This window comes from Heteronotia binoei, chromosome 12 (genome assembly GCF_032191835.1).
Source record: "Heteronotia binoei isolate CCM8104 ecotype False Entrance Well chromosome 12, APGP_CSIRO_Hbin_v1, whole genome shotgun sequence".
Taxonomy (NCBI): Eukaryota; Metazoa; Chordata; class Lepidosauria; order Squamata; family Gekkonidae; genus Heteronotia; species Heteronotia binoei.
In genome coordinates, this window is record NC_083234.1 from 69,279,152 (window position 1) to 69,305,680 (window position 26,529).

A 26,529-nucleotide genomic window follows, 5' to 3' on the forward strand; every position below is an offset into this window, starting at 1 on the left:
GAATACCATAAAGAATGGGGGCGGGTGGAAGCAAGGGATGTATTCAGTAAAAGAAAATCGCGTTACATCGTTATATATTTTTCGCGTTGTAACGCGAAACGTGATTTGTTTAAAAAAATTACTTTATTTCAGGAAAATATTGGAGAATTTTCAAAGGGAGTAAAATTAAGGAAGTATGATGAAATAACTGGGCGGAATCATGGGAGTGGAGTTATGTGGGTGTGTTCTACTGATGTGAGTTCCGCACATAAATTTCGAGCCCCAAAACTGCATCAAAAATAAACTCCTTGCATTTTGCCAATCTCCTAAATGCGGGGTGACATCGCTTTGGAGGCGGGTCAAACTGCCGCCCAAGGTCAAGATATGTGGAAACCAACATCTGCTCTGGGGGGGAAACAGCGCCGGAGCCGGAGCAAAGGCTAATGCGGAATCAGCCACTGTAAGACTAAACGGGTTTGTAGCATTCGTTTCAGTAGAAGATTCTTTTAAACTTGAGTCAAACTCTGTTGGGTACTGGGCACTGTGTATCATATCTTTCTTATGTACAGGGAGAAAGATCAAGACGGGTAGCCGTGTTAGTCGGTCTGTAGCAGCAGAAAAGAGTAAGCCCAGTAGCACCTTAAAGACTAACAAAATTTGTGGCAGGGTATGAGCTTTCGTGAGTCACTCCCTGCTCACTTCTTCAGATATTGTTAAACCTCCAGGATGCTGGCAAACCCAGATGCTGCCTGTCAGAGCAAACTGAATAGCACGCTAGTGAACTAATGGTCTGACGTGGTACAAGGCAACTTCATATGTTGCACTCAAAAACTGAAAAATAACTATGCACAAGGGATTTTTGCTTTCTGTGCTTGGCTGATTACTCCCCCTAAGCTGGCCCTCACATTAGAAGACCAGAGAGGCCCAAGGCCGCTTCCAGCTTTTGAGTTCCCTAGCCATAATAAAAAATTATAGCACACGATACGCATCAGGAGAAGTTGTGAAACTCATCAAAGGCCAACAAATTAACAAACCTTTGAATCTGAGGCCCCCTTTCAACCTCAGGCTCTGACCAAATGGCCTTCCTGGCTGCCTCTCCAATTGGCCAGGTCCCCCTGCATTGCCAGAAAGCAAAACTTCCCACCTGAGCAACATTCCTCATCTTGCTTCTGATTGCATCAGACTTCCACACCCAATAGGGTGCATGTGGGTGGACGCTGGGTAGCCTTTGAGGCTGGACCATTTGTGGGGGGGGGGGGGGGACTGCCACATAACGATGACTATGGCAACTGCCCCTTTGAGTCAGCACTTCAGATCCACATGGTTAATCTTCCAGGGATCGCTGATTCCCCAGAACGCATTTCCTTTGGACCTGGAGACTGCCTGTCTCCAAAAGCTCCAGCAAAATAAGCAAGACAAACGCAGTTCCCGCCAACAAAGCTGCAGTTGCGAGGAAGAGAGAGAGGAAAAGCGTTCTGATTGCAAAGCTGTGCAGCATTCTTCTTCTAATGACATAATTGGTAAGGAAATGGAAATTTTCCAGTGATATTTCTAGACAGACACTAATTGACTAAAAAATAATAGCGCTTGGCTTTCCTAGCCTCGGACCAGCGGCAGTCAGAGGAGACCAGCTGTGTTTTCTTTAGCACAAACAGGACTTGCATCCCTTACTTGAGGTATGCCTGCAGTGGATCTGAAGATTAACAGTGACACATGGTATTTCACCTTTCAGCAAAAGTTCAAGTGCCGTCTACCTGTTCACGAGGGCTGAAATCTGTTGATGGACCTTTAATATTATCTCATTTCTGTATGGACACTCGAATATACAAAGCGGACCTACACCAAATCAGACCACTGAACACAGTTGTGATAAAACTGTTTACATAGAGACATCCCCTTACATTGTACAGTGTTAAGGAACTGGTCATTTGTGGCCTTGCCTTAAAAATCACATGACCAGGGCTTAAAGACAGCTTTGTACAAGATGTATTAGCTGCTCTTCATAATTAAAGTATTTTTAAACCATTCCTTGTTCAAATACTTCCTTGTTCCTTTATCTATGGACCCAGAAATATTACACTGGAGGCAGCTGTCCAGGAATACAAGCATCAGGAAGGTCTTTTCCAAAAGCTGTTGAGAACCATTGATTGGCCATGGCAGATTCACCAAGAAATCATCTGCTATTCAAGAACGAGCTTTACCACTAAACCACAGCTAGATTTGCTGACTCTGGGCTAGGAAAATCCTGGAGATTGGGGGGTGGAGTCTGAGGAGAGGGGGTTTAGATGTCATATAGAGTCCACCCTCCAAAGCAGCGGTTTCCTCCAGGGCAGCTGATCTTTGTAGTCTGGAAATCAATTCTATTTCTGGGAAACCTCCTTCCCCACTTAGCTACAGCACCTTCTCCTACATGCCTGGGTAAAATAGTGGAGAAGGCAGTGGCGACACGGCTCCAGGTTTTCTTAGAGAACACTAATTTCATGGATCCCTTCCAGTCCAGCTTCCACCCTGCCCATGGGACAGAGACAGTGCTGGTTGCCTTGGTGAATAATCTCCGGAGGCGCCTGGATCGAGGTGGATCGGTGTTGCCTGGTGGAATGAGCTCCCCTTGGAAATCCAGGCTCTGCAGGACCCATTTCAGTTCCACAGGACCTGCAGGACAGAGGTTTTCCACCAGGCCTTCAGTTGAGGCAGCAGACATCTTCTGCTATTTGGCCTCCCTTCCTCATTTCTGGGACCGAGATCCAAGGGACTTTTGGACCGATAAGTCAGTACTGTAGAGTTTTAAAGTTGTTTAAGTATTTTCAGCTGTTTTATGGTCATTCTTAAGTTGTTTTAACTGTTTTGATCATTCGCTTTTCTTGATGGAACTCGCCCTGATTCTGCTGTGCAGGGAGGGCTGAATACAAGTCTAAACAAACAAACAAATAAGAAGCTAAAGTGACTTAAACCAATTGAGTAACGACTGTATAAAATTAATTTATTTACAAAATTTATATCCTGCCTTCCTGGTCTCACAAAAAGACACCACGTGGCTAAGAAATTGAAACAGACATGACAAAATCACATTTTAAAGCACACATGGTCAAAGCCTGCTTCAGCGGGAAGGGCAGGATAAAAAATAGAAATAACAACAACAACAACAACAATAATAAAAACAGCAGCAACAACAATAACAATAACACAAACTAAAAGCAAAGTTAAAATACAGACGGAGATATATAAGCAGGAATTAAAATAGGAAGAAGGCTTCGCTGAAGGAATGTCAGATTAAAAAAAGAAGACCCCAAAGAGAGGCTAGTTGTCTTTTCCCCCAAGAAAAACAAAAGGCCATCTTACGTCCACAGATGAATTACAAGTATGTATGTTAATAAGGTAATCTTTTGGGGGTATGTTTTTTTAAGGAAGTCATAAACTCAGGATCATTTTCCTTTTGAGTAAGTACAGGAGCTCCGAAGGGTTTTCTTAGACAGACAATAATTCTCTGGGGTGTCAGGGAAAGAAAAGTCTGCTCTCTCGGCTCCTTTTAACTGGAGAACGTGGGGGACCCAAAACTTCTGTATGCAAAATAAGGCCTCTGCTGGAGAGGACCTCTGACTTAAAAAGGAAGCACGTGAGACTGATCTCCAATTTTTCTCAAATGATGGATGCGATTAGAAATAATATTCCCATTGTAGCAGAAAGAAATGGGCAAGAGTACAAAAAACTGATCTAGCATAGAAAGCCAAGCAGAATTCTCAGGCTGACAAGGAAACCCTCACAAAACTGTACTTAAGATGTTTTTGGCTGGAACAGGAGAAACAGTCTCCAGAGAGGGATGTAGAGGAACAAGAGACTGAACCACAGGAGAAGAAAAAAACAGACTGAGGGCAAAAACTAACCAAACAGAACTCTATCACCAAGTACACAGTGGCTTCCCTGGACAGACCATAGAGCCCTCAGCCAATGGCTGTGCAACCCACAGCTCGTCTCGCCAAAACCACCTTAGGCTGTTGTTCCATGTAGTCACATGGGAATGAGGAAAACATGTTGTGGGCTCCAAGGCTGCAAAATGCTTGGGGGATCTGATAGCTGCCTGAAGACATGAAGACTAGGACCTGTACTTGTTTCTTGTTCTGTCTGTGATTCCACCTCAAGCCAATAAGGAAGAAAGCCTTCCTCCTGCCTAGGGTGGCCAGACCGTCCCGGTCTCCCGGGACATTCCCGGTTCTGGCCACCCAATCCCGGCTCCCGGGCTGCCTATACCGGGACCATTAAAGGTCCTGGTTTAGCCAGCCCTGGAGGCGGTGGGCCGCGGGCGCCGGCGGGGAAGGCGGCGAGTGAGGGAGGGAGCGTCCCTGCGCCTGCGCAGGGACGCTCCCTCCCTCACTCGCCGCCTTCCCCGCCCGCGCGCGGGGCCGGCAGCGGTGGCGGAGGCCTCTCCGCGGCCTCCGCTGGTCGCTGGAAGCCCTCCAGAGTCTCTGGAGGGCCTCCAGGGATCAGCGGAGGCCGCGGGGACGCCGCGGAGCACCCGACGCTGGTCCCGGAAGGCCTTCCAGAGCCTCTGGAAGGCCTTCCGGGACCAGCGCCGACCAGCGAAGGCCTCCCCGCGGCCTCCGCTGCTCCCTGGAGGCCCTCCAGAGTCTCTGGAGGGCCTCCAGGGACCAGCGGAGGCCGCGGGGACGCCGCGGAGCACCCGGCGCTGGTCCCGGAAGGCCTTCCAGAGCCTCTGGAAGGCCTTCCGGGACCAGCGCCGACCAGCGAAGGCCTCCCCGCGGCCTCCGCTGGTCCCTGGAGGCCCTCCAGAGTCTCTGGAGGGCCTCCAGGGACCAGCGGAGGCCGCGGGGACGCTGCGGAGCACCGGGCGCTGGTCCCGGAAGGCCTTCCAGAGCCTCTGGAAGGCCTTCCGGGACCAGCGCCGACCAGCGAAGGCCTCCCCGCGGCCTCCGCTGGTCCCTGGAGGCCCTCCAGAGTCTCTGGAGGGCCTCCAGGGACCAACGGAGGCCGCGGGGACGCCGCGGAGCACCCGGCGCTGGTCCCGGAAGGCCTTCCAGAACCTCTGGAAGGCCTTCCGGGACCAGCGCCGACCAGCGAAGGCCTCCCCGCGGCCTCCGCTGGTCCCTGGAGGCCCTCCAGAGTCTCTGGAGGGCCTCCAGGGACCAGCGGAGGCCGCGGAGAGGCCGCAGAGCAGCCGGCGCTGGTCCCTGGAGGCCTCCAGAGGCCAGCGCCGGTAGCGGAGAGGCCCGGCGCTGGTCCCTGGAGGCCTCCAGAGGCCAGCGCCGGCAGCTCCCTCCCTCCCTCGCCGCGAGGCCGCCGCCGCAGGACTTGCCGCCGCCGCCGCTGGACTCTCCGCCACCCTAGAAGCAGGTAAGGAGGCCGAAAGCGGGGGGGGCGGGGGGCGGCCTTCCTTTCTTCCCTCCCTCCTCCCTCCCTCCCTCCCTTCCTTCCTTCCTTCCTTCCTTCCTTCCTTCCTTCCCTCACTCCCTTCCCTTCCTTCCTTCCCTCCCTCCTCCCTTCCTTTCTTCCTTCCTTCCTTCCCTCCCTTCCTTCCCTCACTCCCTTCCCTTCCTTCCTTCCCTCCCTCCCTCCCTCCTCCCTCCCTTTCTTTCTTTCTTCCTTCCTTCCCTCCCTCCCCCTTCCTTCCTTCCTTCCTTCCTTCCTTCCTTCCTTCCTTCCTTCCTTCCTTCCTTCCTTCCTTCCTTCCTTCCTTCCTTCCTTCCTTCCTTCCTTCCTTCCTTCCTCCCTTCCCTTCCCTTCCCTTCCCTTCCCTTCCCTCCCTCCTCCCTTCCTTCCCTCCTTATGTTCTTATGTGACACAGAGTGTTGGACTGGAGGGGCCATTGGTCTGATCCAACAGGGCTTCTCTTATGTTCTTATGTGACACAGAGTGTTGGACTGGAGGGGCCACTGGCCTGATGCAACAGGGCTTCTCTTATATTTTTATGTGACACAGAGTGTTGGACTGGAGGGGCCACTGGCCTGATCCAACATGGCTTCTCTTATGTTCTTATGTGACACAGAGTGTTGGACTGGAGGGGCCACTGGCCTGATCTAACAGGGCTTCTCTTATGTTCTTATGTGACCAGAGTGGTGGAGTGGATGAGCCATTGGTCTGATGCAACAGGGCTTCTCTTATATTTTTATGTGGCACAGAGTGTTGGACTGGAGGGGCCATTGGTCTGATGCAACAGGGCTTCTCTTATATTTTTATGTGGCACAGAGTGTTGGACTGGAGGGGCCACTGGCCTGATGCAACAGGGCTTCTCTTATATTCTTATGTTACAGAGAGTGTTGGACTGGAGGGGCCACTGGCCTGATGCAACAGGGCTTCTCTTATGTTCTTATGTGACGCAGAGTGTTAGACTGGATGGGCCACTGGCCTGATCCAACAGGGCTTCTCTTATGTTCTTATGTGACAATACTGACTTTGGTGGACCCAAGCACTGATTCAGTGTAAGGGAGCTTTGTGTTTGTGACTGGAGTAGATAATACTGACTTTGGTGGACCCAAGCACTGATTCAGTGTAAGGGAGCTTTGTGTTTGTGTCTTCTGGTGCAATTTTGTTCTCAGATCCTGTATTTACTTCATCAGTATATGGGATAAGGCACTTTCTCAACTGTGCTGCATAATGCAGCCTATTTATTTTGTCCTGTTGGCTCTGTTGGCTCTGTCTGCGCCACCTTCATCACTTTCGGGGTGTGGATCCCCCAGTGGGGTGGTCTCGTGACTCCCTCCGCCGGCTGTTTCTGATAGCCCTGCGCCCCCTCTTTCATTTGATATGTGTCCCGTGCGGGTGCCACCCTCCCGCCGGGAGATGCCGCAAAATGAGCCCCCTTGAGGCTTATGGCGGCAGGGCTCGGGGGAAGCGAGCTAGACTGCTGTTCTTTTGAGGGGTTATAGAGTGTTTCGAGCCCGTCCCTGTGGCATCGGTCCCATCGTTGTGGGGCCCAGGGGGCCGGCGCAGCGGCACGCTGAAGCAGCCTGTCGGTCACTTCCGGGTTCCTGTCCTGCATCTCGACCTGTGTTATTAGTGACAGGCTGCTTTGGCGTGCCGCTGCGCCGGCCCCCTGGGCCCCACAACGATGGGACCGATGCCACAGGGACGGGCTCGAAACACTCTATAACCCCTCAAAAGAACAGCAGTCTAGCTCGCTTCTCCCGAGCCCTGCCGCCATAAGCCTCAAGGGGGCTCATTTTGCGGCATCTCCCGGCGGGAGGGTGGCACCCGCACGGGACACATATCAAATGAAAGAGGGGGCGCAGGGCTATCAGAAACAGAAAGCACCCCACTGGGGGATCCACACCCCGAAAGTGATGAAGGTGGCGCAGATAGAGCCAACAGAGCAAACAGGACAAAATAAATAGGCTGCATTATGCAGCACAGTTGAGAAAGTGCCTTATCCCATATACTGATGAAGTATATACAGGATTTCAGAACAAAATTGTTTCCGGCGGTGATATTTGGGGGATTTTTGGGGATGTCACAGGAAGTGCTGTGAAGTCACTTCCTGTTTCCGGCAGTGGCATTTGGGGGAAATGATGTCATTTGGGGGAAATGATGTCACAGGAAGTGATGTCACTTCCCATTTCCGGCAGGTGACGCGGGGGAAATGATGTCACAGGAAGTGACATCACTTCCTGTTTCCTGTGGTGGCATGACGTCACCGGAAGTGACGTCACTTCCTGTTTCCGACGGCGCACGCGCTTTGCGCGCACCCCTACCTTCCCCCCCCCCCCTTAACGTGTCCCTGGCTGGCCTTCAGACATTATGGTCACCCTACTCCTGCCCTTCACATTTTTCCACACTACAACATTGTTCAGTGTTACAATCCAGCACCGTTCGTCACAATGACTTTTACAAGCAGGGTTTTTTGGTAGAAAAAGCACAGCAGGAACTGATTTGCATATTTTGCCACACCCCTAACACCACCATTGTTTTGCACAGGACTTTTTTTGTAGGAACTCCTTTGTATATTAGGCTACACCCCCTGACAGCCAGAACTGTGTTCCTATGCGTTCTTGCTCAAAAGAAGCCCTGCTCATAAGACAATTATAATGGGACATTTGCTGCACCCCGATTGACTCTGAAAGGTCCTTTATTTCCAGCGGGCAAAAAAAAAATCACACTTGCTGGGTTTAATTTATTCATTTTTTTGGCATTTCCCATAGTGGATCATGGGGACAAATTAATGTATTGGGCTTGATGCGTGCTTTTAGTTCAAGGTGGGAAATTCAAAGTGAGTTTATAAATATATGACACCGGCTTGTGTTGAATCAGACAATTCATATAACTACCTCAAGCATTATCTATTCTGACTGAAAAAAACTCTGCGAGGACATAGGAGGACAAAGGTATTTCCAGATCCTTTTAAAAGTCACACAGCTCAAGTCCACTGAGATACACACCCTCTGATTCAGATGTTCATATACTTATTTTGCTATGAGCACATAGTCCAATCTTTTTGAAACAGGGGTGAAGGGTTGAGGAGAACCTGCTCAACAGATTGATATTTTAGTACCCCTTTTTTTAAAAATGCAGCCATTATATTGATATAAGCATGAGCAAAAACTAAAAGGGGTGCATGCTGTGTTACTACCAGCGTCAGCTCCCTCTCTTGAAAATCCTGATCATTGAAGGGAAAAATAAAATAATTTTATTTACGTATAGTTGTTAGCATTACAAAAAAAAGGAGGGTTTTACAAATATTGAGTTTATTTGGTCATCTGTGTTAAGTTGTATGGAACAGACAATGCGATAATAGCTATCTGGCTTTAATCAAAGAATATTTTGCTTTAGAATTTTATTTATCAATTAAGCTGTCGGGATTTTTTCCCCAGCAAAATATACTTTTATTGAAACTCAATCAAAGTTATACAAGCAATACGCATTCGAAATAAGCACACAAAACAGTAAGCTAACAAACAACGTATCAAGATAAAGATACAGGGAAAAAACAACCCTTACATTAATAACAATTAACTAATTAACTAAAATCTAGACGCTGTGGGGTAGGATTAGTTAAACAAATAACAATCCATAATAATATTTTAAAAAATATATCAGATAGTGATGCAAATATTTGGGGATTTATGATTTAAAGGAACTGAAGTGCCACTCATAATCTAAAACAGGGAACCATTTATCCAAAAGAGAGTTAGAATCAGTAGAGTCCTGAGAACTAGACATCAAGTCATGCATTCTGTCCATAAGTAAAAGTTTCCCTGTCAGGATTTATACGTATCATTACTTCGTCTAAAAATTGTTGGACTTTATGTAAATATAGTTATGCATTATATTATAAAAAAATCAAAAGTAGAAGTATAAAGAAAAAAATCCTGATTGTTTAAGGCAAGTGCAGAAAAAATAAACGAACTCCACAACTACGAAAAACCAGGACGACGGCAAATGTATAGAACTGTGTCCAAACCTATTCCAATTAGGGTTGCCAGTCTCCAGCTGTGGGCAGTGATCCCCTGGTTTGGAGGTCCTCCCGCTGCTTCAGGGTTATCAGATTATACCCTAAGGAGACCAGTCCCCATAGGATATGGAGAATCAATCTGGGGCTTGCGAGGGGGGGGGTTGTTAGTATCTTGTGCCTCTCCTAAAAAAGCCCCCAAGTTTCAAAAAGCTTGGACCAGGGGTCCAATTCTATGAGCCCCCAAAAGAAGGTGCCCCCATCCTCCATCATTTCCAATGAAGTGAAGGCATTTAAAAGGAGTGTGGTCCCTTTAAATGTGACGGCCAGAACTCCCTTCAGAGTTCAACCATACTTGTCACAACCTTGCTCCTGGCTCCACCCGCAAAGTCCCCAGATATTTCCTGAGTCTGGCCTAGCAACCCTAATTCCAAAGCTTGTGGAGCACTACCAACAAAATCAGGAACAAGTTGAATATGCAGAAAAGCCCTTAGTTTGGCCCTTAGCCACACTATCACCAAAGTATGAAACATATTCCATTTGAAGCCATGTCCCTTGCATCGTTTTAGTCTATCATAAACTGTCTTAGAGACCATTTGATCAAAAAGTGACGAATAAATCTTAACAGCAATAAAAATTACTAGGGATGCACAGGACCTGAATTCCAGTTCCAGTTCTGTTCTTTGCATTACAAACAGTGAAGCAATTAGGAATATCCAGTCACCTGTTCAAACTTTCGATTGTTCATTTGGTACTGCTGTTTCTCCAAAAGCCTGAAATTCTGTTAGTTAAGGTTCTGGATAGCTTTCTGCATGTACCTTCCACAGGCGTTCACATGCATTATCAGTTCTGTAGTCTTAATATAATTTGCTCTTTACGTGTTTCAAGCATCACACGCTCTGTCTCTTTCCAAATGAGCTCGCACACCAATATTTTCACAAAGGCTGTAAACCCTTCAACCAGCTTTTGATTAATGATCTAGGTTATGAGTGTTTTTTTTTAATGGCTGGCTTCTTTGTATAATAGGATGTTTTTTACTGGGCTGTTGTAAATTGTCATTTATAGCGATTTGAAGGATGAGTTGTTTATATAACGTTGATTTATTGGACCATGGATTTATTGATCAGTGCTTTGCTAGCCACGAAAGAAAGGCAGGAAGCTGACTTTTTCAATCAAATAAATGAGAAAAATAAATAAAAAGAATGACAGCATTTTAAATTCCACTGACAGCTAGGGACGTGCTATCCAAAGCCATTTTTTGGCACAAATCACAGCCCAGTGCTGGAAAATAACCATACTTGGAAGAGAGATAGAAATGAGCGGATGAAACCAGAGTTATTTACCTGATCACCAATTTTTCCTGGCCGGCCTGGATTCCCTGGTTCACCCTGAATAGAGATGGAGAACAACAACAAAACGTCACTATGTCCAAAAGTAAAGAAGGTGCCTCCTATTCTGATCATGAAAGCCGCAAAACCAGACCACCCACAGACAAGAAGCTCAAGGGACTTCCCAGGCACAAGGCAAGATATGACTTTGTAGATTTCTCAAAAGAAAACAAAGCGCAAATAATAGCTTGATGCTTCCAGCATCCTGGATGAGGATATTCTGGAGAGTGGATTTCTACCTGCTCCCCATCCTGTGATCCTGTTCCTAACTAGCATTTATAGTTCCTAACTAACCCTTTATAGAGCAGATTCCTCAGTACTGTATGGTTTTGTTGCTGCGCTCAAAATAAGCGTGCAAAGCAAGCCTTAATTACTCCTGTTTCACACACAACTTGCCTCTGGGATCACAGCACAGGTCTGCTCTGATCAAATTCAAAGCTGAATTCCTTAATTCTCAAGGTTTGACTTCTTTCTAAGAAAGGACAATGGAACAATGCCATTTTATGTATGCCAATTAAAGGGTTAACCTCCTCCCCTTTCCCTAAATAGTCTGAAGGTACCGTATTTTTCGCTCCATAAGACGCACCTGAACATAAGACGCACCTAGTTTTTAGAGCCGTTTGTGTGAATTTAGAGGCATTTGTGTGAATTTTTTGCAGTATTCGCTCCTTAAGACGCACACACTTTTCCCTCCACTTTTTTGGGGGGGAAAAGTGAGTCTTATGGTGCAAAAAATACTAATTACTAGTTGCTGTCAGTTATTTTTCTTCAACCACAGAGGTGCTCTTCCTGGAGTATTGTTTGCAAAGGTGCCAGCTTTTCTACACAATCAAGTGTACTGTATAGTGTTGAACGATTTGGTCCATGTAGTAACCATCTCCAAACAACTTCATATGGCAGATCCATTCCTTCCATGTTTGCTGTATGTCCACAAGGTACGCACATTTGCAAATCCCTGGTGGGCATTTTCTAGAGAGCTGCAGCCACTTGTGAATGCCAGATATGGACCCAGAGGTCCAAGATCTCCTCTTCAAATATTATAGTGCTTCACAAGACATGCAATTAAATACATCGGCAACAGTTCGAGCAAAGCCATCACGCCAAATGATGATTTGAATGGATCATGGTTCACAACCCACAGCAAGCTTTACAAATTTACAAACAGAATCCTGATTTTAGAACCACAGCGCTTGCCTTTCTTTTTCTGTTTGCAGTTGCCTCCAGAAACACAGCAAGGGGTAAAATTATGGCTGTCTGTTCGGACAACCAGAGTTTGCATAAGCCATGGTTTTCCAGTTTGTGTGATGCCCGATTGTTGTCTGCTAGCCAATTCCAAATCACAATTTGGTCCATTTAGTAACCATCTCCAAGCAACAGCAAACCACTTCAAACCATGGTTCCCAATTCTGCTTTGCTGGTCAACTGCAAACCATGGTTCGTCCTTTTAGACACCACAGAGCCATAGTTTGGTGTGATGGCTTAACAGAGCCACAAGACAGCCATAATCCATAGCAAACCATAGGCCTTCTGGGGCAGAAGAAACATCACTTTTACACAGGGATGGAATTCTAGCAAGAGCTCCTTTGCATATTAGGCCACACACCCCTGATGAAGCCAATCCTACAAGAGCTTACAAAAAAGAGCCTTGTAAGCTCTTGGAGGATTGGCTACATCAGGGGTGTGTGGCCTAATATGCAAAGGAACTCCTGCTAGAATTCCACTCCTGTTTTTACAAGGTTTTTTTTTTTTGCAGAAAAAGCCCAACATAAATTCATTCACATATTAGGCCACACCCCCTGACGTCACCATTGTTTCACACAGGGCTTTTCTGTAGAAAAAGCCCAGCAGGAATCCATTTGCATATTAGGCTACATCCCTGATGCCAAGCCAGCCAGAACTGCATTCCCGTGCTTTCCTGCTCACAAAACCCCCCTGCTTTTATATTTCGTACAGCTCCTGGCACCCTGCGCATACCAACTGACCTGCTGAAGAGCAGAAGAAATGTAAGCTAGCTGCAAAGCAAGCAAGCAAGCATAAGGGGCAAAGGACATGGGAGATTCAGACTGAACGGACATCCAATTAGCACAGCATTAACACAGGATGTCGAGAGGGGAGAGGTCTTGGGGCAACAACAGCTGTGTTCTCTCAGATGCTACATGGCGTGATTACAGATGGCCTGCTTGGACTGACTCCTCCTTTGTGGATTTCAAGAGTTGCATTTTTATCTCTGGGAAGAATGGGGAAGGAGGGAAACATGCCCTGGAACTATTCTGTATCCAATTAAGACAGCAGGGAGAGATGGGTGGCTGTTGCTGTTTTGGGACAGAAACTCAGAGAGAGGTTCATGGAAAAAATAAAGGGGGGGGGGAGATTTTCAAAGTAGGACCATGCTGGTTAATAATAAAACTCTGTGGTTTCAAAAAATATGCCCCATCATTCTTTCTATCACAGAAACCACACTGAGATGGAATTTCCAGAGCAAAAAAGCAGAAAGGAGAGAGAAAACTGTTGGTGGAAGCAAAGGCTTTGGATCCAAGGCGTGTTAACCTGAAGCAAAAGAATCTCCTGAATTTTAACATCTCATTAATCCCCCAAACATATATTTCAGGTTAAATGTGACCTCTTCTTTTTACCTTCATGCCATCAGGACCTGGTTTTCCTGGAAAGCCCTTCCTGCCAAGAGGACCCTAAAAAAAGTCACAAACACACGGGAAGAAAGATCAGCAATCGGTAGATTAGCAAATTAAGGACAAGGGAAAAGGGAAAGAAATAATTACAAATGCTGTAAATCTCTGCAGCTGCCTCAATTTGTGTATGAACATTCAAGGTGGTCACTGAACAAAGAAGATAGTCCAAATGACCCTCAGGAGGCCCCTGCTGATGTCCAAGTCAGACAGAGTAGACCCTACATGTGAGCAGGGCTTTTTTGGTAGGAAAGCTCAGCAGGAACTCATTTGCATATCAGGCCAGACACCCGATATCGCCATTGTTTCACACAGGGCTTTTTGTAGAAAGAGCCCCGCAGGAACTCATTTGCATATTAGGCCACACCCCTGACATCAAGTCAGCTGGAACTGCACTCCTGTGCGTTCCTGCTAAAAAAAAAAAAGCCCCGCGTGTGAGCCGTTAGTTGAGCCAGACTGGCAAGCTTAAAAGAAAACCATTTGTTGCCTCATTCTCCCATTCTGACACGTTACTGTTCTATTGGTTTCCCACAGAATTGCCATCCAGACTAAACGTTATCTTCAATTTGTTAATTTTACTATTTTGCCATTGGATTCTTTGTACCGCTTTGCGTTCTTAGCCACTGCCCACCAGCTATATGTAGCTCTGCTCACTGTACCCCGTTCCATTGTCTGATGAAGCACGCATGCATACGAAAGCTTATATTCTGAACAAAACTTTGTTGGTCTTAAAGGCGACACTGGACTCCTAACTTTGTTCCATTAGTTGAAGGCAACTGTCTGGCTGAAGAAAACATCTACACTTTTCTGCAGCCAACTAATTGCCCACCACTAATTGCTACTCATGTGAGCAATCTGATGCCTGAAGTGGACACGTGCAAACGCCTGCAGCGGTAACTTCCGTGACAAGGAAAATGTGAACATAGGAAGCTGCTTTATACCAAGTCCATTGATCCACCCTCACTCAGCAAAGTCTACCAGAGAGTGCTGCGATCTGGCTCTCGAAATCTGCTTGTAATCCCCGGGCTAAAGGAGGCCCGGTTGAAGTCAACTAGGGACAGGGCCTTCTCAATCACAGCCCCTTGCTGGTGGAACCAGTTACCGGAAGAGGTCAGGGCCCTGCGGGACACTGGACAGTTCTGAAGGGCCTGTAAGACAGTCCTCTTCCGGTTGGCTTATAACTGACCGGCATTTAAATACTCTGAAGGAAGTCTAGAAGATAGCATACTGACATTGACTCATGTACTGATATATTAGTTGTTTTCATTATGTAAATTATTGTATTTTAATTCTGAATTTTATTGTTAGAACTTTTATGCTGTGAGCCACCCTGAGCCCGCCTCGGTGGGGTAGGGCGGGATATAAATCAAATCAAATAAATAAAATAAAATAAAATAAATACTTTCACTGACAGCCATACTCAGGCAAAAGTCTGCTTTCTGCAGTCCTTTTCAACGGGGACCTCCTGCGAGCAAAACAGATGCTCTGCCACTGAACCATAACCTCTCCTAGTGAACGACAAGATGCAGTTTGGTTTTCTTGTTGATGGAAGGAGCCACTGAGATCTTCCACGTGCTCCAATCAAGAACTATTAACACACGGGAAATCAAATGGAAACTTGCCAAACGTGCAGTCAGCACAACCAGCCTGCAAGAACTACACTGGGAAACCACTCTTGTTTTCTCTTGTACTGTTACAGAGGCATGGATGGGACGGCGTGCCTGAAATGTATAAATCAGGGGTGTCAAACTCATGGGGGCCGGATCTGACATAAATGAGACCTTGAGGGGCCGGGCCATGTTGGGTTGGGCCGAGCCATTTCAGGTTGGGCCATGTGTGTACTGTACCTATTTAAGATTAGGTAGCAGAGATATACATTTTATAAAGAACACAGACAAACACAAATATATATATTTTAAAAAATGTAAAACATGCTTAAAACATTAGCATTCATTGGTCTTAAGGATGCTTTCTCTGTATTTCTCCCATGGGATCCATGGAACTGGGCAAAGGAAGCTCTGGCTCTTACCTTCCTTCCCCAGGGGCTTGGGGGGAGGGGCCTCAGCCAATGGAGAAAATAGAGGTTTTGCTCTGTAGCTGCTGAACGACTGAGCAAGCCTTGAAAAGCGAGCTGTTATGCAGAAGGAAGCAAGAGAGAGAGCAAAGGAAGCGGATGACAGCCAGTTGCCCAAGGGCCTGATAGGAGCCTGATTCGGCCCCCAAACCTCATGTTTGACACCCCTGGTATAAATGATCCATCATTCAGATCAAAAACCCTGAACAGACAGGAACTTTAAAACTGTAAGAACAATGTGGAAGAGAAGCAGAGGGGAAAGCTAGAAAATTCAGTGGGGATGGCAAAAATTAGGAAAGGAAGCTGCTTCAAGCTCCTTTTTATTGGTTGACATTTTTTATTAAAAGTAATAAAAGACAGATTTTTTTTTTTTAAATTCAACTCAGTGACACATTCCTGACAGCCAGTGAAATTTCACAACAGGCTCTCAAGATGAGACCCTGCAGACAACGGCACCAGGCAGGCCTCTTTTGCTCTTTCAAAGACAAAACTCTGACTTGGCTTGTTGTGACAGCTGAAGAGCTGGGCCGGAGGTGAGGTATCCAAACTCAACCAGAGCATGAAAGATGGTAGTCATAGTAAGCAGCAAAGCAAGAGGAGGAAGGGAAGTCTGGATTACTGGGCTTTCCCAAAAGCACCATCCCAAGAAGCTGCAGCGTGCACAAACCCATATCTTACCTCCAGCCCTGGAATTCCAGGTGGTCCTACAGGTCCTTCATCACCCTGAGAAGAACACACAACCTGGATGTTAAAGTGAGCTGCAAAGACTACTAGATATAGACAAGCAAGGAGATAATGCAATTATTGTCTGACGCAATGGGATCCTAAATAGGCACGCTCATGCAAACACGCTCACCAGGCAAACCTGCTAAATTGATGTCCCTTGCTTATAAAAAATTCCTGATTGATATTCCCTCATGGTTGGTTGTAAACACAGGCTGCCATCACACACACTAAATAATGCACTTTCCAGCTGTGGGAACTGGCAAAATCCAGTTGGAAAGTGCATTGAAAGTGGATTGAAAGTCCATTATTTAGTGTGTGTGACTGCAGCCACGGTGTCACATTGGCCAGCTTCACAGTTGTGCAGGTAGTCACTTCATCATTGCAGCTTGTGATTGCTTTGCCAAGAACTAAACCAACTCATTTACTGGAGAAGAGGCAATACCTCCCAGTGTCATGGTAATTAAACTGGCCAACTTGAATAAAGAAGAAATCACTTGCAGGTCATCAACTCTTTACACTTGTATTGCCAAATGGATCCTTTAGATGACAAACATCAGATGCATTGCACCTACGCAACTGGTAGTATCTGGCTGAGAAATTACTTCAAGAACTGACCGTAGGAGTTATTAGATTCACAGGCAGCCACTCAAGGTACATAGAGACACCAAGTAGTAAGTCTCATCTCAAAACTGTCAAAACTCAACTTAACCCCGCCCCCCCTTTACTATGTGTCATTTTAAAAAATCAGCAGCAGACGAGTGGTGGGAATGGCAGCAGTGAGAAATTCTAACAGTCTGAGAAAATAGTGTAAACAAGAAAATGGGATGCATCCAAATTCATTTGGATACACCCGAAACAGCTCCCTGCTTGTAACTAGCAAGCAGGACTTGAGCCAAACTGGCAGCTGTTCAAGCACAACTAAACCTAAAGGAAGACCACAGAACAGAGGGTAAAAAATTGACTAATTGAGCAAGATTAAAAAGAACAATTCAGAATCATTCCAGGCACTGAAATAGCATCCAGAAACCCTTGGGATCTAGTTAAACAGATGATCAAGAGTTGTGTTATGTTTTAATCCTGCTCTTTCTCCAAGGACCTAAGAGCAGCATATATAGTTCCCTCTTTCTCGTTTTACTCTCAAGTCTGTGAGGCAGACTGAGAGGAAGACCAGCCTGGAGGTAACCCACGTAAACCTTTTGGCTGAATGGTCTCCCAGCATTTAGGCCATCACTATAGCCATTACAGCACACAGGCTTTCCTTCGGGGCAACTTTGTTGCTTTCCTTGGGGCAACCTCTTACTTGTGGCAATCCTGCCACTCAATCCATTTGACGTGTGCATCAGTCGCACACCACCCAAAATAGACTGCCTGGTGGCACGCAAAGCCAAAGTTTCAGCCGGTATAAGAAATATCACATTGTGCCACAAGCCAAGAAAAGGAGAGGGTGACAAAAGGTTCATTGGACCATGTTCCGGATTTTCAGCAGAAAATGCAAATTTTCTAACCATGGGGGCTAGAAACTTGCTCATAAAAGTAAAAAAGGACCAAAATACCTAACTACCTTATCTTGTACCAAGAAATCAGATTCTGCACTCCCTTAATAGGACTGCAGATGATGAATACATAAACCCCTGACTCTACAAAATACTCCTACAAAAGGCATGTAGGAGTTAAAGATTCTCCAGTTAAAAATTCTCATTCGGCACAACTGGTTAAAGGCTTTGTCTGAGATTCTGGGGAGATGCTGACACTGGGGATCTAGTACTTGGCACTAGATCAAAACAATAAGTTGGACCACCCTTTGAGTAAAGGCTAGAGAGTATGGGGCTTTTGGGTTGATAAAAAGGCACTAGGGAGGACGTTTATAAATTCAGAATGCACAGAAAGGGGAAACACAGAAAGTGTTTCCTCTCTCCCACTCAAAATGATGGAATTCAGGATCACTCAAAGAAATCAATGAACAGCTGGGGGGGTGGGTTGTAGAAAAAGCCCAGCAAGAACTCATTTGCATATTAGACCACACCTTCTGACGCCAAGTCAGCTGGAACTGTGCTCCTGTGCATTCCTTCTCAAAAAAAAGGCCCTGATGAACAGTGGGATACGAGACAGACTCCTTCACAATATGCAATATTAATTTCACTGCAAAAAAGAAATGCGGCACTGGCCACTGACTAAGACCAATTTCGCACTAGACCTTTAATCCTGGTTTAACTCCATCCCCAAACTGAGACTGATTTCCCACTCACCTTAAGCTGCTCTCACGTTCCTCTTCTCGGCGGGACTTCCTTTTGATTTCACACTATCTGCGCCAGAGGCTGCAGCTAGAGTCAGCTTTTTTGAGCCGCAAACAGAAACTGGTTTTTAGAGATTTCTGTTTGCGGCACAAAAAAGCCGATGCTAACTGCAGCCCTGGGCCGGATAGCGTGAAATCAGAAGGAGGCCCCACTGAGGAGAGGAATGTGACAGCGGCGTAAGGTGAGTGGGAAATCGGTCTGACATCCTACACTAGAATCAGAGAAAAATAACTCTATGACTATGATTCTATAATTTTAGTGCAGAATGTCAGCTTGGGGACAGGGCTAAACCGGGATTAAAAGTCGAGTGCAAAGTTCACAGACAAGAGGTCTCCCAGAGGAGATCAGCTGCAATGGCTAAAGAGAACTTCCAAGTTCAGCAGCACTTTACCTCTGAAAAAAAACAATTGCTGGGAGGCAAAACCAGAAAGGCTTTGGCCGCTGAGCACCTATATGGGCTTCCCTGGAGGCATCTCTTTGGCCCCTGCGGGAAGCAGGGTGCTGGACTAGATGAAACGCTGTTTTGATCATGTAGGGGCTCCGCTTATGTTCTTACACACAGAATCAACATAAGGCACGCAGGGTGGGAATCCTGAAACAGCTCCGGAAGAAGCAGCGCTAGCATTGTCTCTTAATCTCTCACCTCTTGGCCAACTTGTCCCCGAGGGCCAGGTAATCCCCGTGCTCCAGGCTTCCCCTGCAAGAGATGAGAAGGAGTTCAGGAACAAGAGAAAGGCACAAGCTATCAAGGGCCCATCGAAGCATGGAGAAACGATCGCCTGCCAATGCGTGCTGCCACGGGATAGCATCCAATGTCAACTCTGATGCAGGAAAAAAAAAAAATTCTCTCCAGCTCTTGGAGGCATCTCAATGCAAACAAATCCTTAAAACCAGAAATTTGGCCAGGAATATCCACAGGGATCTCCAGGGTTTTTCTCTCTGCTGCCTCCCTCCCAGCCTCCTTTTCTTGGTTTCTGGTGTTTTCATTGGCTCTTGCCCACTCGACGCAATGTCTGGTTTCTCGGCGCCGCTCACCTTAATGCCTTCAGGTCCATTTTGTCCTGGTGGGCCAATGTCGCCTGGGAAGCCCTAAAGAACATTGGACGGAAAGGAGGACACTGAGTGACAAGGCCTTGCAGCAGAAGCTTCAAAATACCAGGCGCTTGGAGGATCAGCCAGCTGTATGGGGCCAGCACTGGGGTTGGCACGGTTGGGTACTGCCAAAGCCCACATTCTGGAAGAATGCCCCATCCAAATTAGAAATGCTGCATTTATCTCCTCTTTCCCAATCCAGGGGGGTGAACATCTGGCAACTCAGGTGGGAACAGGGTGCAAGAGACATGCTTTCGCCAGGCACCCACCCCAATCTGCTCAAAAGCCCCTGCGACGTTACAGGGGCTTCTGGAGTGATTCCCTACCACCAACACCACCATTTTCTGGTGCTAGCAGAACAGTAATTTGTTTGTGCTCCTTTTGGTCCCAGTGGTGCCAATGTGGAATTTGAAGAAGTCATACTCCCTTCTTTCCAGCACAGCCATTTGGAGAGGTGAAGACTCTGATGTGTGGGAGCAGAGAGGATAACAAAAGCCAAGATTGGCGGGGAGGAAGGAATCAAGGCCCCACAGGTAGCCGCAGGTAACCCTACTGCTGTGTTCCGTAATTCTGGCACAGATCCAAAAGTAGTTCTGATTTTTAAACGTACCAGGGTAATGCCAGGGTTTAGCCCGCAGCCTCATTCCTCTTCCAAATTGGGCTTCAAACACAACAGAGTGAGGTAGGAGTAGACTAGAGTACTTCAGACTGCAGACGGAAGAGGAGGATTGGTTTTATACCCCACTTTTCTCTGCTCTAAGGAGTCTCAAAGTGGCTTAAAATTGCCTTCCCTTCCTGACCCCAATGCAAGCACCTTGTGAGGTAGATGGGGCTGAGAGGGAGAGAATTGTGACTGGTCCAAGGTCACCCAGCAGGCTTTACATGGAGGAGTGGGGGACTCCTTAGGGACCGTCTTTCCCCATACGAACCCCAGAGAGTGCTGAGGTCAGCTGGGAAGAACCTGCTAACTATCCCCGGGCTGAGAGAGGTAAAGCTTCAGAGCACCCGTGATCGGGCTTTCTCTGTTACAGGTCCACGCCTATGGAACTAGCTTCCAGAGGATATGCGGGCCCTGCGGGAATTTGAACAGTTCCGCAGGGCCAGCAAGACCACCCTTTTTCGATTGGCCTTCACCGACTAAGGGGGAAACTGCTAATGAAATCTGTATAATAGCACCAGTATATTAATTTTATTGATTTTAGAGTTTAGCAGAATTTTAATTAATGCGTTAATTAGTCTTGTTTAAATACCTTGTAAACGAATGTATTGATTGTGTTGTTAGCCGCCCTGAGCCTGCTTCGGCGGGGAGGGCGGGATATAAATAAAATTGATATGATATGATATAAACCCGGGTCTCCAAATCAGAGTCCGCCAGTCTTAACCACTACACCAAGCTGGAGGTCACACGTATTAATGTTCCAGGATGTAGAAAAGAGAAAGCTAGATTTTTACTTTCAAGCTCTTTAGCCACACAACAAGGGCAGTAACCTGCTCTGCACACTCCCAAAATCCTCAGGAGAGAGATGTGAGTGGGGTGGTGGTAGTCTTGTTCATTTCATTACTGCTTAGTACCTTATCTAATTGTGCAGGCGCTATAATGTAATAATTTAGCACCACAGAAGCTGTTTTACGATGCCAAACTCCTTATTTAGTTATAACTTTTTATGGTACCTTTCCACTCAAGGTAGTGAACAATTAGGGCGGTGAACAATCAAAACATCAAAACCAACTTTAAAAACACACACACATATATAAAACAATTAAAAGCAACAATTAAACCAAACACCTAAACAGGAAGGAGAATCGGTGAAGGAATGCCAAACAAAACAGTAAGTAAGTAAATAAGTAAGTAAAAAAAATTTTTATATCCCGCCCTCCCCCGCCAAGCAGGCTCAGGGCGGCTAACAACAGCAAAATAACAATACATTTAACAAAACATTAAATTAACCCCAAACCGATTAATACATTAGTTAAAACAGTTACTAAGTCTAAAAACATTAAGTTAAATCTGACAGTACCGTTATTAATCGACGCTATGCCTGTCAATTTGTGTAATGATGGTCAGCCGTTCATGAATGCCTGTTTGAAAAGGGCGGTCTTGCAGGCCCTGCGGAACTGATCAAGGTTCCGCAGGGCCCGCACCTCCTCTGGGAGTTGATTCCACAAACATGGGGCCGCGGTAGAGAAGGCCCGTGCATAGGTAGTCCGAAGTTTAACTTCTTTTGGCCCAGGGGTGGTCAATCTGTTTTTACCTACTGACCTCAGTGCTCTCTGGGGCTCATACGGGGAGAGACGGTCCCTCAGGTAGGTCGGTCCTCGGCCATATAGGGCTTTAAAGGGCTTCACCCTTTAAAGCCCTATATGGTCTTCACCCATTGGCAGAAGACAATGATTGAGGGGACAGACGAATCACCTTGGATAGGATTCCATATGTTTTGGTGCCAAGATCGAGATAGCCTTTTCTTTGGTTACCACTGATCTAGTCTTATATTATGGGAGTACGGAGGGGTGGAATTCTAACAGGAGCTCCTTTGCATATTAGGCCATACACCCCTGATGTAGCCAATCCTCCAAGAGCTTACGAGGCTCTTTTTTGTAAGCTCTTGGAGGATTGGCTACATCAGGGGTGTGTGGCCTAATATGCAAAGGAGCTCCGGCTAAAATTCCACTCCTGGGAGTACTTGAAGGAGAGCCCCAGAAGATGAATGTAATAGCTGGGCAGGTGGCGGTTGCCAGGTCCCAACTGGTCACTAGGGGGAAAAAGGAGGGGTAGGGTGACCAGATTTGGGTTGGGAAACTCCTGAAGATTTTGGGGATGGAGGTTGTGGAGGACAGGGACCTCAGTGAGGCACGATGCCACACAGTCGACCCTCCAATGCATCAATTTTCTCCAGTGGAACTGACCTCTATAGTTGGGAGATGAGCTGCAATTCCAGGGGATGCCCAGGTTTCACCTGGAGGCTGGCATCCCTAGGGTAAGGCAGCCCTTAAGATATGTTAGCCCCAAGATGTTTAGGACTTTAAAGGCCAATAACAGCACCTTGAACTGACCCTAAAAACTACCTGGGTGCCAGTAGACAGGGATGATATAGTCCCTACCAACTGTAGCTTCCTATTTGTCTTATCTAAGCAGGACAGACTTTCCTAGCCCTGCCTCCCCAAATCATTTTAAATGGAGATGCCAACTATTGAACCTAGTGTGCAAACCACCTGTCCTGCCATACCACTACACCATGCCATACCACCCCCACCAAAGCAGGGAACAGGAATTAATGAACGATTCTTGCAGTGGAAGGAATGGAGTCCCACAAGGATCAGCAGCTGAATCGGTGCAATTTTGTATTACGTATTCTTATGTATTTAGCAAACGAATGGTGTAATGATCAAGTCTGCAAACATCAAATCATTTACAATAATGGAAACCCACGGCAAATTGTGAAGAGCTCTGGAAGGGTCTCTTTAAACTGAGTGAAACGACATTATGGGGAAGGAAGGAAGGAAGGAAGGAAGGAAGGAAGGAAGGAAGGAAGGAAGGAAGGAAGGAAGGAAGGAAGGAAGGAAGGAAGGAAGGAAGGAAGGAAGGAAGGAAGGAAGGAAGGGAGGGAGGGAGGGAGGGAGGGAGGGAGGGAGGGAGGGGAGGGGAGGGGAGGGGAGGGGAGGGGAGGGGAGGGGAGGGGAGGGAGGGAGGGAGGGAGGGAGGGAGGGAGGGAGGGAGGGAGGGAGGGAGGAAGGAAGGAAGGAAGGAAGGAAGGAAGGAAGGAAGGAAGGAAGGAAGGAAGGAAGGAAGGAAGGAAGGAAGGAAGGAAGGAAGGAAGGAAGGAAGGAAGGAAGGAAGGAAGGAAGGAAGGAAGGAAGGAAGGAAGGAAGGAAGGAAGGAAGGAAGGAGAAGAAGATGATACTGGATTTATATCATGCTCTCTACTCTGAATCTCAGAACTGTCACAATCTCCTTTACCTCCCCCCCCACACACACACAACAGACACCCTGTGAGGTGGGTGAGGCTGAGAGAGCTCTTGCAGCAGCTGCCCTTTCAAGGACAACTCCTACGTGAGCTCTGGCTGACCCAAGGCCATTCCAGCAGGTACAAGTGGAGGAGTGGGGAATCAAACCCGGTTCTCCCAGATAAGAGCCTGCACACTTAACCACTACACCAAACTGGGAGGGAGGGAGAGTGGAAAGAAAACAACTTTAACTTTAAATGCATTCTCCAAGCTGCTGGCTCCCGAGCAGAATTGTCCGAGGGGAACTGAAAAGGAATCTTGAAAAAGCAGGCTGGACTAGATAGACCCCTGGTCTTAACACAGCAGAACTGGTCTCATGTTCATGCCGCTCTTCTAAGAGGTTCAAACCGCTAGCTGTGTTCATTTTCAATGTGAGATGCCAAGAACCTGGAACCTTTTCTCTGCCAAACCACGTGCTCTACACCACTGAGCCGTGGCCCTTCGCCATCTTCTTGGCCACCAACCCTCATTTTTCTTTTGTGCTCATGTCAGAGAATATCTCCTTGTCGCTAGCAGCTCAGGCAGCCCGTTCAACCCTTCACGAATTTGGAGTCAGCGGCTAATCTCACTTCCAAGCGGAGTAACAAATCAAGACGCTGCAAGAGTGACAAAAGGGAAGTGGGCCTGGCGTGAAGAAAGGAAAGGTGACGACATGCTCATTAGCTGGAGCCTCTGACGTTTACAACGCTAACCCCCTTTCCCTTCTGCAAATCCATTCAACTAAGAAAACAAAGAAATCCACGGTCCAGTCCAATCTTAACAAAGAAGGGAAGATTATGAAGCGATTCAAATCAAAAGAGAACAGTTCCAAACCCAGCAAAATACCAGAACTCTGATGAGGGGGGAAAAGACCATGCCAGACAAATACGGAAAGCCATTTTCCAACTATATATATATATACACATCTTTTTTTCATCCCGCACACCAGAGCGTGTAAGAGAGACCAGTCTGGGAACCACAGTCACACTGTGCCAGATTGGGGTAGGACGGGTCCCTTAAATCAGGGGGGGACAACAGTAGCTCTCCAGATGTTTTTTGCCTACAACTCCCATCAGCTCCAGCCATTGGCCATGCTGGCTAGGGCTGATGGGAGTTGTAAGCAAAAGAATCTGGAGAGCTACCAATGGCCACCCTTGCCTTAAATAAAACAAAGCTCTTATCAACACAACACCTGGTTTGATTGACAGCTTCAAGAGGGGATTGACAGCTTCAAGAGGGGATTGGATAAAAATATGGAGCAGAGGTCAATCAGTGGCTATTAGTTACAGTATATTATTGGAACTGTCTGGGGCAGTGATGCTCTGTATTCTTGGTGCTTGGGGGGGGGCAAAAGTAGACGGGCTTCTAGACCCACTTGTGAACCTCCTGATGGCACTTGGGTTTTTTTTTTTTGGGCCACTGTGTGACACAGAATGTTGGACTGGATGGGCCATTGGCCTGATCCAACATGGCTTCTCTTGTGTTCTTATGTGACACAGAGTGTTGGACTGGATGGGCCATTGGCCTGATCCAACATGGCTTCTCTTGTGTTCTTATGTGACACAGAGTGTTGGACTGGATGGGCCATTGGCCTGATCCAACATGGCTTCTCTTGTGTTCTTATGTGACACAGAGTGTTGGACTGGATGGGCCATTGGCCTGATCCAACATGGCTTCTCTTGTGTTCTTATGTGACACAGAGTGTTGGACTGGATGGGCCATTGGCCTGATCCAACATGGCTTCTCTTGTGTTCTTATGTGACACAGAGTGTTGGGCTGGATGGGCCATTGGCCTGATCCAACATGGCTTCTCTTGTGTTCTTATGTGACACAGAGTGTTGGACTGGATGGGCCATTGGCCTGATCCAACATGGCTTCTCTTATGTCCTTATGAGGAATTTGTACCACAAGAAGCTCAGAAGGCTGACTCTTTTTCATAAGGTCAGCAGGAGGGTAAACAGTTCTAACAACGGCTGCTAAACCTAACAATAGCCAAAGGCGCATTTGAACCTGGAAAAACCCCAAATTCCGTGGTAGGCTGCATCAGTTCTGGTATACCAAAACCCCCTGACGTGTCCAGCTACCAGTTCTCTTGTACACGGATTAGAGAGCAGATTTTTTCGTAACAGGAACTCCTTTGTGTATTAGGCCACACACCTCTGATGTAGCCAATCCTCCAAGAGCTTACAGGACTCTTAGTGCAGGGCCTACTGTAAGCTCCAGGAGGACTGGCTGCATCAGGGGTGTGCAGCCTAATACACAAAGGAGTCCCTGCTATGAAAAAAGCCCCGCTGGGGAGGAAACTGTGCCTGAGGTCTTGGAGTGTGGCTGCCACGTGGACAACACTGGGCTAGAGAAGCCAATGGTCTGACTCAGCAGAAGGTAGATTCAGATAGTCATAAGGTTTCCATAGGCCCTGAGAATGTGAGACTGAATCTTTTCTTGGGGAGGGTCAGGGCTTTTTCTGCAGAAAAAGCCTAGCAGGGACTCATTTGCATATTAGCCCACACCCCGATGCCATAAGAACATAAGAGAAGCCATGTTAGATCAGGCCAATGGCCCATCCAGTCCAACACTCTGTGTCACACAGTGGCAATTTTTTTTTGTGGCTAATAGCCACTGATGGACCTCTGCTCCATATTTTTATCTAAACCCCTCTTGAAGGTGGCCATGCTTGTGGCCGCCACCACCTCCTGTGGCAGTGAATTCCACATGTTAATCACCCTTTCGGTGAAGAAGTACTTCCTTTTATCCGTTTTAACCTGTCTGCTCAGCAATTTCATGCCAAGCCAGATGGAACTGCATTCCTGTGCGTTCCTGCTCAAAAAAAGCCCTTGGGGGGGGGGGCATTATTCCTTGGCAGAACAGATGTTCACCATGATCATGGAGGCAGCCCAAATGGCTTCCTTTCAACCTC

At 46.9% G+C, this 26,529-nt stretch overlaps 1 protein-coding gene across 1 annotated transcript in view; it reads right to left on the reverse strand.

Annotated features, from left to right (window-relative positions):
- Nucleotides 1-26,529, reverse strand: part of LOC132580027 (collagen alpha-1(XXVII) chain-like) — a 406,754-nt gene that overhangs the window by 186,171 nt on the left and 194,054 nt on the right. Inside the window, 5 exon segments of the mRNA XM_060250632.1 lie at nucleotides 10,717-10,761; nucleotides 13,395-13,448; nucleotides 16,198-16,242; nucleotides 19,183-19,236; nucleotides 19,575-19,628. Of these exon segments, the coding sequence (XP_060106615.1) occupies nucleotides 10,717-10,761; nucleotides 13,395-13,448; nucleotides 16,198-16,242; nucleotides 19,183-19,236; nucleotides 19,575-19,628 (252 nt within the window).